This window comes from Rhyacophila brunnea, unplaced genomic scaffold (assembly GCF_057557595.1).
Source record: "Rhyacophila brunnea isolate RB1 unplaced genomic scaffold, BYU_Rbru_1.0 scaffold_3, whole genome shotgun sequence".
NCBI classification, from domain to species: Eukaryota; Metazoa; Arthropoda; class Insecta; order Trichoptera; family Rhyacophilidae; genus Rhyacophila; species Rhyacophila brunnea.
The window spans coordinates 22,845,943-22,861,048 of NW_028232965.1; the positions used below are offsets into that span (position 1 = coordinate 22,845,943).

At 34.5% G+C, this 15,106-nt stretch overlaps 1 protein-coding gene across 1 annotated transcript; it reads left to right on the forward strand.

Moving 5' to 3' along the window:
* The first annotated feature begins 1,294 nt into the window (after positions 1–1,294).
* ND-75 (NADH dehydrogenase (ubiquinone) 75 kDa subunit) lies at positions 1,295–14,147 on the forward strand. Its single transcript, XM_085951943.1, has 13 exons — positions 1,295–1,323; positions 1,625–1,810; positions 2,627–2,958; positions 4,562–4,703; positions 5,339–5,560; positions 6,209–6,382; positions 6,842–7,007; positions 7,099–7,250; positions 8,362–8,449; positions 9,253–9,540; positions 10,650–10,812; positions 12,681–12,828; positions 13,666–14,147. Exons 2-13 carry the CDS (start codon positions 1,628–1,630, stop codon positions 13,810–13,812), a joined length of 2,205 nt encoding a protein of 734 aa, XP_085808069.1. The 5' UTR covers positions 1,295–1,323; positions 1,625–1,627; the 3' UTR covers positions 13,813–14,147.
* The last annotated feature ends 959 nt before the right edge of the window (positions 14,148–15,106 follow it).

Here is a 15,106-nt window from a genome sequence, read left to right on the forward strand (position 1 = left end):
TTAACTGATTTGTGTATATTTTTCATAATATTATTGTGTTTTTTGTGTTATTAAAAATAAATTACTTACATCCATTTGCATTATTTTTCTGAATATATATATTATTATATATATATCCTATATTATATTATTATATATATATTCTGAATCCTAATAAAGTTTTTATTGCGGGAACTTTTTATAATGAAAATACGTTTATCATAAATTGGTTGTAAGCTTGTGTTGATAAAAAAAATTCTCAGTGGGGCGTTTTTATGTCCGAGTATGGCCCATTTGCAGCAAAGTGTACCTAATTTCAGAGAAATAAAACTTTCTCTCACAAAACGAGTACACACTGACATTTGTGTGCTACCTTTAGAGTCCAATCTCTTTGAATATTATATATTATAAAATGTCACAAATAAAATTATTATTATTTTGCAAGGTTACTTCTTCTTCACCTAGGACCATGACCCTGATCGGTTCGCCGTCTGACAACCTTCTTCATATTATAATATCATAGCTTGGCTTCATCTCATCAGTCCATTAGTGAATAATTCCTCATTCATTTCGGCACTAAGTACGCAGGGCCTTTGTCAGTGTGAAACCTGTGGTTTTTGATTTCATCCGTTCATCTGGAAGGAGTTCTTCCACGTCCTCTCGAGCTTTTGGCTTTCTTCTTTTCAGGTTATCTTTTTTGCGGACTAGGTACCTACCTACCTATAAATGACAAAAAAAAAATAAAAACATTGCCCGGCGAAAGCAAGCCGACGAAAGTTAGTCGTGAATCTGGAGTTCGCTGATTATTGATTATGAAGCCGTTGGTATGTACGTACTTTAAAGTATTTAGTTTTAGGGTAGATAAACCGTCCAGCCTTTGGGTGTAACTTATTTTTTTTTAAATTAGGCATCTACCAAATAATATGGAATGCAAAAAACTATTTCAAGCTATATTCACTTTATTCAAGCAATTTTGAAAATTTAAATGAAAATTAATAAATATTAAATGTACCTATCTAGGTACCTAGGTACCTATTCCAGTTTTCAGAATCGCTCGCAGATTTATTAGCCACATTATAAAAGTAAAGGTTATTATTTAATTCATTAAGTAAGGATTTTTGTATAAGTATTGTTAAAATATAATTCCATTAAATTTTAAATTAAAAACAAAATAAAAATAATGCCAATCTAAAAAAAGTGTGCTTTTGTAGTTTTTTAAGGGTAATGTTTTCATGAAATAATCGACTTCGGCCATAGACTAGCTCGGCTGACCATTTTCATTTTGAGTTTTGACATTTAATAATACGCGTAGTCTGTCGGTCAAAATTCGAAGCTTAATTGGCCGTAAGTAAATATGACATTTTCTCTGATCTATTATTTTACACATTCAAATTACAAAATTTGTAGTGTTTCATTTCAATTCTGTCAAATATTTGAAAACCGAAAATACGTCACATAAACAATATTTGATAGGATTGTAATGATACATTATGTCTTATGTAACCTACAAAATTGGCTATAGCTTATGCTCAGCTGGCTAATATGACTTATTAATGCATTCAACATTAAAATAATAATCATTCCAACATACTTTTGTATATACATTGGTATCAATACATTTCCATAAATATTTGACACTTTGCAGATAATGTTCCGTGTGACTCTTACTAGGGCTTTGTCCCTACCATCACTCTCGTCGACTGGCAGTACGTCCCGCTTGAGCCCATGCAGTGTAATCTGCAAAGGATTCGCAGACAAAGCCCCCGAGAAAATTGAAGTTTTTATTGATGACAAATCTGTATTTGTTTTACCCGGAACAACCGTACTGCAGGTGAATTCTTGTGCATTGTTTGTATCATAACAAATACCTTGGGATATGGGAACTGTGTTAAAAAAAATTGAATTTGTATTATATTAATTTGAATGACATTTGAGATCTTTGATTAAAAATAATTAATTTATTCTGAATTAACTGTGATTAATTTAACCTTTTACTATAAGTAAACAAATAAAAGCGCAATGCAGAACCGTTGACGTTAAGCAACCGTTCTAACTAGAAAAACAAGTTACATGTTCTTTCGATCTTCCATTTAAGCGTTTTAATAAGAATTATATTATATGTTTTTCTCACAGAATTTAGGTCGTCGAAATCGGCCCCTTAAAGTTAGGCGCGTATCTTAAGGACTTACGCACCTAAGTATGGTTGTGTATCATGCTCTAAGAGTATTGTTAAGTGTTTTGTAAAGGAACTCAATCAACAGCAAATTATAATGTTTATTAATCCAACCAGTTCCAATTAACGTGTTTACGTAGACAATTTTACTTGATAACTTTATTGAAAAAAAATATTTGTATGATGCCATGTATCTCACCCCTATCAAGGCAATAAATACTATGTGAATTACTTTTATCGAAATAGGACTAACCGCAAACGTATTTTTAATAGTTTAATAGTTACTTTTTCCTTACAACCTAAAAATCGGTACTGCTGTTATGTAGGGTATATTGTGGCATAAAGAAGATAAGCCTTCAAAGTTATGCCAGATGACTTCCAGAAAAATCTTTCCAACACCATCATTTCCATACTCTTTGATGTGATGATTGCTCTGTGTCATGTCGTTGAATAACTATTATATTGTTTTTTCAGGCTGCAGCACAAATTGGGATTGACATTCCACGCTTCTGTTATCATGAGCGACTTGCCGTCGCCGGTAATTGTCGTATGTGTCTTGTAGAAGTGGAGAAATCTCCCAAACCGGTGGCGGCATGTGCCATGCCTGTGATGAAAGGTTGGAGAATAAAAACAAACTCGGACATGACCCGCAGGGCCCGAGAAGGTGTCATGGAGTTTTTGCTGGTCAACCATCCCTTGGATTGTCCCATTTGTGATCAGGGCGGTGAATGTGATCTTCAAGATCAATCCATGGCGTTCGGCTCTGATAAGAGTCGATTTGCTGATATTAACTTCTCCGGGAAAAGGTATATATATATATATACATATTATATGTTTATTAAAGTTTAAATCTATGGTTCATGATGAGGCATCTATAAATACTAAAATACAACAGGTGCTTTTAAATAATATAGAACCTATTTTGTTTTTGTCTTTCAAATGTATTAAAGAATTCGTGTAGGGAAAGCGACAATGATATTCGTGTTGATGAAGTGACTAGTTAGGCAGTGGGGACTATAATAGTAGGATACCATTTTTAAAAGTAATACAATGGAATCAAGAAAAACTGGCTTTATTATTGTTTTATGGATAGTGCAGGTTTAAATCTGAGGCTGATCAAAGTAACATTCTTTTTATGTTTGGATCAAAGACATTTAGGTACCCAAAGGTTGGAGCGAATGGTTAACAACTTATCCTCATTTTAAAAAGTTTTAGATACCTCTACACTCTGCAGGTCTTGGAGGTGAAATGGTGAATTATTGATTAGGGTGGTTGTCAATTTGTTTTTTGGGGTCAATGATTAGTTTTTAGTCTGTTTCTCCGTTTTCTAACTAAGAACAAAACATGATGAATGACATGGACTCATTAAGAGGAAGCCTATCAAAATCTATGTGTCAAAACACTGGATAGCGATTTCAGAATGTGAGTATGATTGAATTAGTGATAAAGCAAAGTTAATTATTTTATTTATCTATCATAATATTGAGTACATAACAAATTATTAATTCAAATCGTTTACGTTTACGACATGACATTTATAATAAATAGGTAGTAAATATTCTCTACAAACAAATATTAAATATTTAGATAAACAATTGAGGAAAATCGAAAATAACATGCGTAAGTCAGTAATCAAAGAAAACTTGGTACATTACCATTTTGCCGTATGCATTTCTTCAAATTTCTGTGCTATCAATAGAGAATACTATTATTTTTCATAATGATGGTTCATTGTGCAACATAAAATAGTGGAAGTGCTTAAGGGAACGTTCTACAGAATTGGCCTTGAGAATTGAAAATATGATTTTTTAACATATGGTCCATAATATCTGGTCTACTAGTTAATATAAAAAGGTCGTGTCAAAGTTGTTTGTGTCAATAAATTTGCTCTATGACTCGATCCAACTCATATTTCATCAGGGCTGTCGAAGACATAAATATTTATAATTTTAAATTTTTAAATTATATATTATTTTTAAGAATCGATTTAAATTAACGTACTTACGACGCCGAGGTCCTTTTTATACTAAATTATATTTGAATATCAAGCTCTTCAGCCCCCCCTTAATCACCAATATGGGTAGATAGGATTTCTTATTGTATGCAGAAATTATCCAGGGCTGATTATTATCTATGGTTGCTATCATCGATTGTGTCTAGTTTGTGCTTGTTGGATTGCCTTCTCTTACCCCATCCACTCAATTCTTGTTTCCTGCTTAAACTATCGAACCTTATGGTAATACGGTTTAGTTATAGACTAGTAGCAATAAGTAATGTGACGTGTTTTACCATGATATTGTTATACAAATATATATTTGACAGTAACCGATAAATGCAATCACTGATTTATTTTCTTCTAGTACCTCTATTTGGTGGTCTGTTAAAATAAGTTGTGCTATTTTTCCACAGAGCCGTTGAGGATAAGGACGTGGGACCTTTGATAAAGACCATCATGACTCGTTGTATCCATTGCACGCGCTGCATCCGATTCGCCTCAGAAGTAGCCGGAGTCGATGACCTCGGCACAACAGGAAGGGGAACTGATATGCAGGTCATAATCTAATTAAGAGCTGGAAATGAACCTTGCACGATTTTTTCACCATAATTGAACCTGGAGTGGAATATTTAAAAAAAAAATTGGTTAATAGCTCTAATCTAAATTCATTAAAAGTACATTTTTTGAAATTAATACAAATCAGACTTATTGCAAACTATATTTGACATCAATGCATATATATATGTTTTTTCACCACACATATCTTTTTATGATAAATAATGATTATACTAAGTATTTCTTTGTTTATTTCATTGTCACTGAATTAAGTAATGGATAAAAAGAAAAATCTACTGATATAACTCATTTAATTGGCCGTATTCTTGAATTATTCAAAATGATAAAGAAGATATTCCAATCCGCATTATAAAACGTTATTTGTGATGAAATAATCAGTACACAATTATTATTTTGTAATGTCATGGCGATTATTGATTTTATTCAGTATCCACAGCTAATAATAATTTTATTCAAAATCTATCTTTGTATGCAATTGACCTAGTACGCATGGCATCAAATAAACATGACCTATCGAAAAATTGTGACATGTGAAAAGCTTTCAATGAACAAGTTACCACATGGAAGGTTTAAACCTGGCCAAATCTAATAAATAGCTTGAATGTTTATTTCAGGTAGGAACCTACGTTGAAAAAATGTTCCTCTCGGAATTGTCTGGAAACGTAATTGACCTGTGTCCGGTGGGAGCTTTGACATCCAAACCATACAGCTTCACAGCTCGCCCGTGGGAGACAAGAAAAGTCGACTCCATCGATGTGCTTGATGCCCTCGGCAGCAATATTGTGGTCTCCACGAGAACTGGAGAAGTTTTAAGAATATTGCCTAGGACTAATGAGGTAAATTTCCTATTATAATTAAGTATGCAGTTATAAAATTTAAATCAACTCATCAATCAATCAAATCACTCAAACATACTTGTCAACATTTTACTAGAAGGTGGGTTTGTCTCTAATCATAATAATTGCGTTTATATAAAAAAAAATCATCAAAGAAATAGGTGGTTCAATATTTAACATTTTTCCGACCATGTCCTATCCTGATAGGATCATATGGGCCTCCACAGAGTGGAGGTTTGTATTGACAGATTTTGTTTTTTACGAGAAATGGATGTCAGCCACTTGCTCAACCTATTAGGTCCATACCCTGACTCACACACAAATTGAAAAACAATATGTGTACTTGCCAGATCCAGGATTCTTAGCCGCACGGCCACCATGGATGTAACATTAACATTTATGATAATATATTATAATATTATGATAGGTATCTTGTTTCGTACTGGTATCTTTAATGTAACTATGTTCTTAGCATTATACATAATATGGTTGCATACGTCTTAGCGGTGATAACAGAACTACAAACCCTCTGCTTTTTCACATACTTATTTATGCACCTGACCCCACGCTTTCGTACTTTACACTACTTACAATATTATGAAATTGCAGCTATGACATGTTGATTTTAGAATATGTATCTGATTTTAGGAAATTAATGAAGAATGGCTTTCTGATAAGTCCCGTTTCGCTTGTGATGGTTTACGTCGACAACGTCTGGTTACCCCGATGATAAAAGACCAATCAGGAAATCTGGCTCCCTGTGAATGGGAAGATGCTCTGGTGGCAGCCGCTCTTGCTTTGAAGAACTGTCCACCTAGCAAAGTATGATTCATCAATATAGAAAATATTTATAATACCCATATTATACATTATTCTGGTTAATAGAGATAAAAAATGTAAATAAACATTTTCACTTAGAACATATGGGTTTCCACAGAATGAAGGCTATATTAATAGATTTCTACAATAAATGGTTGTTTGCCATTCTCCTAACCCATTAGGTCCTTGATCTGTATCAAACACATTGAAAATATAGTGAAATAAATAATTGCAGATATTAAATACGTTATAAAATTCTATGGTTATAAAATTCTATGACCGTGACTGCATGCTTCACATCCTTTATTTCCAATTTCCATGAATTTCATCTTTTTATAACTGCGGACTCTTTTGTTAAAACAAAAAGTGAAATACATAGTTGATTCTTTAATGAGGATTATCTTATGTGTACTGTAATTCCTAGATTGAAACCATATGCCTATTAAATTTGTCTGTTTACAGCTTGCTGCGCTGGCTGGTGGTTTGGCTGATGCGGAAGCACTAATTTCCCTGAAAGATCTCTTGAACGGGTTGGGATCAGAATTGACCTGCACCGAACTCGCCTTCCCTGTCGATGGATCCGGCACTGATTTGCGTTCTTCGTACCTATTCAATACCAAAATTGCCAGTAAGAATGCTATATTCACCACTCTTTTGATGACTGTCTGAATTGACCTCCATGCAGTAAATTGATTTTATCTTAATTTTTTTGTTTCCAGATGTGGAAGATGCAGATTTGGTATTATTAATAGGGACCAATCCACGATTTGAGGCTCCCCTTCTTAATTCTAGGATTCGTAAAGCTTATGTTCACAAAGAATGCGATGTAGCCTACATTGGTCCTAAAATAGATCTCACTTATGATTACATGGTAATAATTACTGAATATTTTTTTTTCTATTCTATCCCTACAATTTTAAATGTAATAATATAAATGTGTAGTGTAGAGGTTGCTGCACCAATTTTTTGACCAACTTAAAACATGGTTTTTAATTAGTTTTAATGTAAGTAATTTTATTTCACTACTCGCTTTTTCTAATTTTTTACTAATATGTTTTCTAATAAAAAATATTATAGTATTTGCAGTCCTTAATTTGCCTGACAGTTATTTTCGAATATCTCAAAATGGCGGAATATAGAACTGACATCGAAACTAATAACCCCAATTGTAAATTCAACAGAATATCTTAATTTTTTAGATTTAGGGCCAGCTGAATAGATGATTTTGTTAGTTTACCTAACTGTCGATAGTTACGCTTGACTTACACAATAATTAAGACAACAGTGTCAGTTTTTGCGATGAAAAGTGCCACCATCTTTAAAATTTAGATCTTGCATAACTTTATTAAATATTTTAAATTGACAAATAATGAATAGACAGAACAATATAAATTGAATAATTATAAATTCTAATTCCATCAAGTACCTTCGGTCGATCGTATTAATAGAATGATTATAAATTTACAGTGAAGAGCCAAGACACATGGCACTGTAAATCAACGCAGGTGTTGCTTCAATACAAATGGATCCAATTGGAATCAAGCAAGACCCACCACAGCTTGTGTCAATTTGTAGCAAATCGCAGCGCCGTATGTCTTAGCCGTAATACGCACTTTACAATGGGTGCATTATCACTGGTTTAATTGAATAAACGTACACAGTGACGATTGAGTGACCATTTAATTGGAATGATAACAAAATTCACACATTGGCTGTCATTCGTAATTCACACTTACAAATTTAATATTAACTAATGAAACTGACATAAATGGATATAATGTGTTAGCTTTGTGAAGGAATACTCAATTCTGCCATTACGTGTCATGGTGCTGGTACGCAGGTGGTTGATATCAGCTGCTTGAAGTTAAGCGTCGCTTAAGGTCTTTTTAGCATTTGTATATGATTTTGAATCTGGCCATTAAGTTTGCGGATAAAATTAAAGTGACGATGATTTTCTGCTTATTAGTTTGATTCATTTTCAGCATTTAGGAGAAGATGCCAGCGTCCTTGCGGATTTAGCTGCTGGAAAAGGAGAATTCCTGAAGAAGTTGATGGCTGCACGTCGCCCAGGTTATATTTGAATAAATTTTGTCTAATTGTTTTCTCATGCTTATGTTTTACCATTTTTGTTTCTAGAATTGCTCAGTTTTCATAGATTTAATACATTAATGAATATTCTGCTTCTTGTAATTTCTTGACTTTTAAGTATTCGAATATTTGATTCTCTAGAATTATTCAAGATTGATGTGATTTCTTGAGATCTCAAAAATTCTAGAATTGTTTTTATTTACATGAGCAAATTTTTGTGAATTAAAAAAAATCATTCATATCTGAATAACTCTTCTTGGCATATTTTTTTTTATCCAAAACCAAAATCAAAAGCTTTATTCTGCCTTTCCTACTAAAAAAAAATCAATTAATACTTTGGACGCGGAAGACGCACACGGTGCGTAATGACCAGGCGGCCGATCGATGTAATTAACGTGCATTTTAAAGGGGGCAATTAAAATCTCATTAAGTCTTCAGCAGCGAAAGCGTTAAATTCAATTCTTCAACCCAAAATTTTTGAGAACCAAGAAACAACTCTTATTTCTCGAGAAATCTCGATCGCAACCTATAATTTTGTGTTTTATAATGCAATGATTGTAAAATACATGGCGATTTATATGTATGAATATGTTAAAGAGTATAATGTATTATTGTAAAAATAATCTTTAATAAAAAACACTTTTCTGATGGATTATTGGAGAGAGCATATTATGTACGTATTGAATGCTGCCTCTCTTGACTAAATGTCGATATGTCTTTTAGAAATATAAGAAAACTTGCAATACTATTTATATTATACAAAGAGTAATGTCTTTCCTTTACAGTAATAATCTTAGGATCGGATCAAGCGCAGCGGTCAGACGCAGCTGGCGTGCTGGGCAATCTGCAAGCCCTGGCGTCACGTGTCCAAGTTGGACTGGAAGACAAAAGCTGGAAGGTTCTGAATGTGCTGCAGCGTGTGGCATCGCAAGCCGCCGCCCTCGACCTGGGCTGGACGGCGGGCGCTTCCACTATTCGGGAGGCCAACCCCAGCATTCTCTTCCTCCTGGGGGCTGACGCCGGAGCCATTACACGCGAAGACCTGCCAGCCAACTGTACTGTTATTTACCAAGGTAACTACCTTTTTTTGCTGACCAGGGGAGAAATAATCGGAAATACAATAGTAAAATAAATTTAATGTCTTCACTCGAAAACAATGGTAAGACACTACAATTTGTTTGAATTTTATTTTTTAATTTTATCGAGGCTTTGACTGCAACCTGCTGTCACATTGCGTCTTCTCCTCCTAGTGAGGATACCTTATTCAGGCTTTCTCTCTTCAGTTCAAAAATTTTACAATTTTACTGAACTCTTCTGTCTTCCGCAATGCCGGCACATTTAAGTTCCTTGACATTCTCAAAAACATATACGCGTCACAGCTCTACTCAGTGTTGCTCAAATTTAGGGCATTGTACCGATATGTGTGCAATGTCCCCCTGAACAGCACATTCATCGCAGAGTTGCGAATCGCTTCTCTGCATGAAGACATCAAATCTTTTCCCCATTGTGTAGCCTGATCTTTGTCTAAATATCAGCTTGAGCTCATTTTTGCTCATAGGCGACCCGACAAATGAGAATACCGAATATTGGGATGGTTGTATGGACTTACTCCATTTCCCCTTGTCTAGGGATGCTCTATGATGGGAATCCATCCACATGCTTTGGCACATTTTCTTTATGGACTCATTCCAGTCAAAGCATTCTGGGATTCATTGCCATGGCGTGCTTGATTCTTTTACCAGATCATCTCTTTTTTTTATTTCCCTCAATTCCCATATATGATGGAATCCATTGAATATGTAGACCACACTACATATTTTGTTTACCTTAATACACCAAAAATCATTATTAAATGATTGTGTACATTTATAAAGGTCGCTAAGTTAAAAGGGCATGCATGGCGAAAATGAGTTACTTATGTGGTCAGATTATTTAGAATGTCATCTGTGGAAATAATGAACAGCCAACCTTAAGAAAATTTTTCTTGTAAAGTCTTCTCATGAGCACTCCTGAAATACTGAAATAAACATGTATTGCCAAACAGATGTGCCTTCAGAATTATGTTATTATCAATTATTTATTATATTATTATTATTATTAATTATCTTGGAAAAAATGTTTTTCAATATAGTATAGTTATTATTTGTGATAATTTGTAGCTTTATTTGAATTTTAAAATTAGGTCATCACGGAGACAAGGGAGCTGAAATAGCTGACATAGTTCTGCCGGGCGCTGCCTATACAGAAAAGCAATCTACTTATGTTAATGCAGAAGGACGAGCGCAGCAAACCTTCGTCGCGGTCACCCCTCCCGGAAAAGCGAGAGAAGATTGGAAAATCATCAGGTCCGAATATATTTATAAATATTCTCATTGAAACTGTTGGGTTACATCTAGTTTAGTTAAATTTATACTGCATTAAATTGTTTCCATTCATTTAAACATACTTACATATCAAAATGTAATATTACATCCTCAATTCGTAATATATTAATTTAATGCAGCCATGTTACGAAATCTAATAGGTAAATTATACAAAACTACTCAAACTGATCGTCATGAGCAACTATTACACGCATGATTCAGGTATCAATCATCTAGTTATGATCAGTTCATAATAATAATCGTCATGTTGCTAATGTTAAAAAGTAGACCAAAAATTATTTTTTGGTCACCTTACTGGCTACACTAAACGGTCCTTTTGCACAAACCATACCGCACAGGGAAGTCGCTACCATATAGCCGGCGCATTATAGTTACAAATAATATGTGGCAGCTCGAGTGTTGATTGGCTGAGCACTGATTGGTCATTGAATTGGCCCTGTGTCATTGCATCTTCGTGTGTGACCGTGATGGCCCGAACACATTCATTACCATCGCGTCATATTCACTATCTCTATCTTAAGGCTATAATTTAGCTGGGGCATGGTCTAAAACGATCGTGACTGCACGACGCGAAGATTGTGCAAACGACGCGTGCAGAACAAAACATAATTTGTTATAAAAATTCAACATTCGTCCATTTAGTGTTATGTTTATTGTTCTATTTGTAATAATAATAATATATTCATTGACATGTTTTCTTTTTCAAGTAAATGGGTAACGTTTTTTAGTCATCTTTACACGATTTAAGAATTAATTCCCCCGACGCCATCACAAAACAAATTAACATGTTCACAGATCGACTTTCGCTCTCCAATTGGCAGCCAGTCCGAAATTTCGCCGCACCTATAGTTGAAAATTATTTGCTGTTTCACTGAAGTATGCTCTTAATGTTTCTATTTCTATCTCAGCACATGACATGATGGTAACGTTTCCGGGCCATAATGCCATATATTTGGATGACTATTTGTATATAGATGTACTATTAGATGTATTTCTTATGGAGGTATAAGGCGTAAAACCCACTTAACGGAGCGAGTGGGGCTCTCGCGCAAAATTTTACAAGTGGCGTGTAAATCATCGAAAATACAACGTAATCAAATACGCCAGCGCACACTGGATTTGACGACGCTTTGTGCCCGCCTGCCCCATGGGTCACCGTTGGTGGCTGGACGAATTAACGAAAATACAACGTAGTCCATTCATTGAACACGGCGAGCAAAATCACGCTCTGGAAGCGTCGTCGATAGAAGCCGTCGTCGTCGGCGAGAAGCCATTATTTAATAACAGAGAACTCATTGTTTAGTTATTGCGTAATTACAAGCCCCGAGAAATAATATAATATTTTTATTGCTTTGTTATGAGAGACACTGATAATAATAATTATTTTGTGCTTCTTGGGCCCCTTATTACATAGGTGAAGGGTAATGCGCAGGTGGGAGGGGGCCTACTCAGTAGTGAGCGCACCAAACGCTTTTTTGGTGGGCTTTATGCGTAAGGGATCACGACAGATGTATTGAAGATACACCGCTCTGGACACCTTTTTAAGATGTTTTAGGTATTCTTGGTAATCTTTGAATAAATCACTGATTGCATCGATTCGGGAGAGGCAATTATAGAGTTTTTCGCTCATGACTCGATGCACAGATTCAAAGTGACATTTTTCGACAAGTTCAGATGATTGATTAGAGACGGCGAGTGTAATTAGAACATTACATACAATGTCATAGTACATTGTAATGGGATAATTTGTTGAAATTGAAGTCGTTGGTAATCAATACTTGAACCATGGTATGTATGTTTTATAAAAATAATGTATCTTCATATTACAGGGCACTGTCAGAAGTTGTCGGGTTCAAACTGCCATACGACAATTTAGATGAAGTTAGAGATCGTCTTACCGAAATGAGCCCATCACTTGTTCAGTACGGAAATTGTGAAGAAAACAACTACTTCGCCCAAGCTCAGAAACTATCAGAGGTAATAATTTTATTACCATTATCATGAAATTCTATCATGTGGATGTGTGGGTTCAACTAACTATGTCAGTGGTCGGTAACTTATGGCGTGGCGTAATGACGCCGTGAGGTTTTGTATGGTGGCAAGTGAGAGGCCACGAATTTATTAGCAAAAATAAACCTTATTTTTTTTTGAAATATGTAGTACCTATATTGAAAGTTTATCATAAACACTTACCAATCATTTGCTATATGTCTCATTATTGGACCAGTATTCTTCCGAATTTTAAATTATTCAAAACAAACGCTGAGGCTGGCATTCTGTCTTCAAAGACAGGCGAATAAGTCTGCGTTTTTTGTATGGCTGGCACTGTATGCCCGGCCATATCCGCGAACATGTTCGATTTGGCACAGAACCAGTTAGTTAATGCTACTAAAGAATGACGATTAATGATTTTTTCAGATGTTTTTATTACAGTAGTCGTTTATAATGTGTATTGTTGTAGTTGATTTTTTTTGTAATATAGCTTTACTGGTTTGATTTCAGTGGCACACGAAGTGTCCAATACTATAATATGTCCAAAATTATGTTGAACCATTGAACTATGTCACTATTTACTGCAGTTAAATTTTCTGACAAAGGTTAAATCTTGCTTTTTCATGTCGTCGTGTCTCTATCCAGAGCAAGGACCTAATAATATGTTGGGCGAATGGCTAGCAATTATTCACAGCAAAAAGTCTGCTAATATTATAACTCGTGTAGAGTGCAGAGGCCCTTACGCTCCGCGTGGATCGAAGAGGAATTTTTCAAAAACTTTCAGCGGTGATGGTTGATTTATCATTGGCTTTTATTTTTCAGGCTGCACCAAAGTCCCTTCAAGGTCAACTAGAAGTAACCCAACAAAAATTAGAAGATTTCTTTATGACTGACCCAATCAGCAGAGCTTCACCGACCATGGCGAAATGCGTCCAAGCCGCTATCAAGCAAAAGACGTCAAAATATTAAATGTAACAATATTATCTAACATTCACAGTTATTGTGCGTGAATATAGGTACATCCACATAAGTAGTCTGGAATCAAATTTTTAACACAATTTCAAATCAATGTGTATAATCCTATGCTGACATTTTACTCTCAAGAATGTCAATACTAGTGTCATTGTAAATAATAATAAAGACACTGAAAATGTGTTGTTTGCATTGAAATATTTTTTATTTATTTTTTCTTTATTAGGAAATTTCTTGATTGTAAACATGTTATAATATAATATATTATAAATAGTTTATGTAATGTTTAAGTCAAAATAAAAAGAATACATAAACGCCTGTTTTTATTAAAATGCATTTTGTTATTTCAATTAATAAAATTCGCCATTTGGGCGCCCTACTAACCATATTGGCATGAAGCCTCGATATTGCGAATATGTAGTGCTAAATTCTTATTAGAATTTATATTATTTACATATAACGATGACAGGCAATATCCTGAGATAACTCCACTGAGAAAACGCAACAGGAATGTTCTTGAATAACACTGTTTCACAGTAGCGCACCCAGGGGGGGGGGGGGGGGGCATGGGGCCTTGGCCCCCCCCAAAATATTAAAATCATCAGAATGATTTTACACATTGAAATCGAAAGCCAATAAACTATACCATACTTAGACAAATAACACGGCAAAAAATTGATTTGTAATTCTCCAGCATCCTTTTGAGTAAAATTTCTTAGATTTTAATTTCTAACACAAAAATTTCGAAACACTAATGTCGGGTTTTTTGAGAAACCTGTTCCCTAATGAACTGTATAGTGAACCGTACCTAATGAAATTCTCGGTGTCCACCTGAATTCCGGAGTGGTATAGGTCATGGCTGGGGAGGGCTTTAATAGTAAAAAAAAGTCGCCTGCGGCGCTATTATCCTTCATGACTATGAACATTTTAAATTATATAATCGTCCAATATATTTTCTGATTATTATGTGTCGATACTATGTTTAACGAAATTGCTTCGGGTGTTGATAAATTCCACCTACGTGAGAATGAGTTTAGGTGGACGTTTTTTTATAATTTTTTACAATAAGGTCTGCATAACTCATCCGGTGTACTTCCTTGTACCTATCTAATTTATCTACTGATCTATCTCTTTTTTTTATGTAATACTGTTTTATATATTTTTGTTTCTAAATGTCATGTTGTGAACGTCTTAAACTTATAATTTGTAATGTCCACAATATATAAAAAAAAATTGAAATAAAAAAATACTCGACAGCTCCATTATTAAAGTAGATATAATGAAAATCACC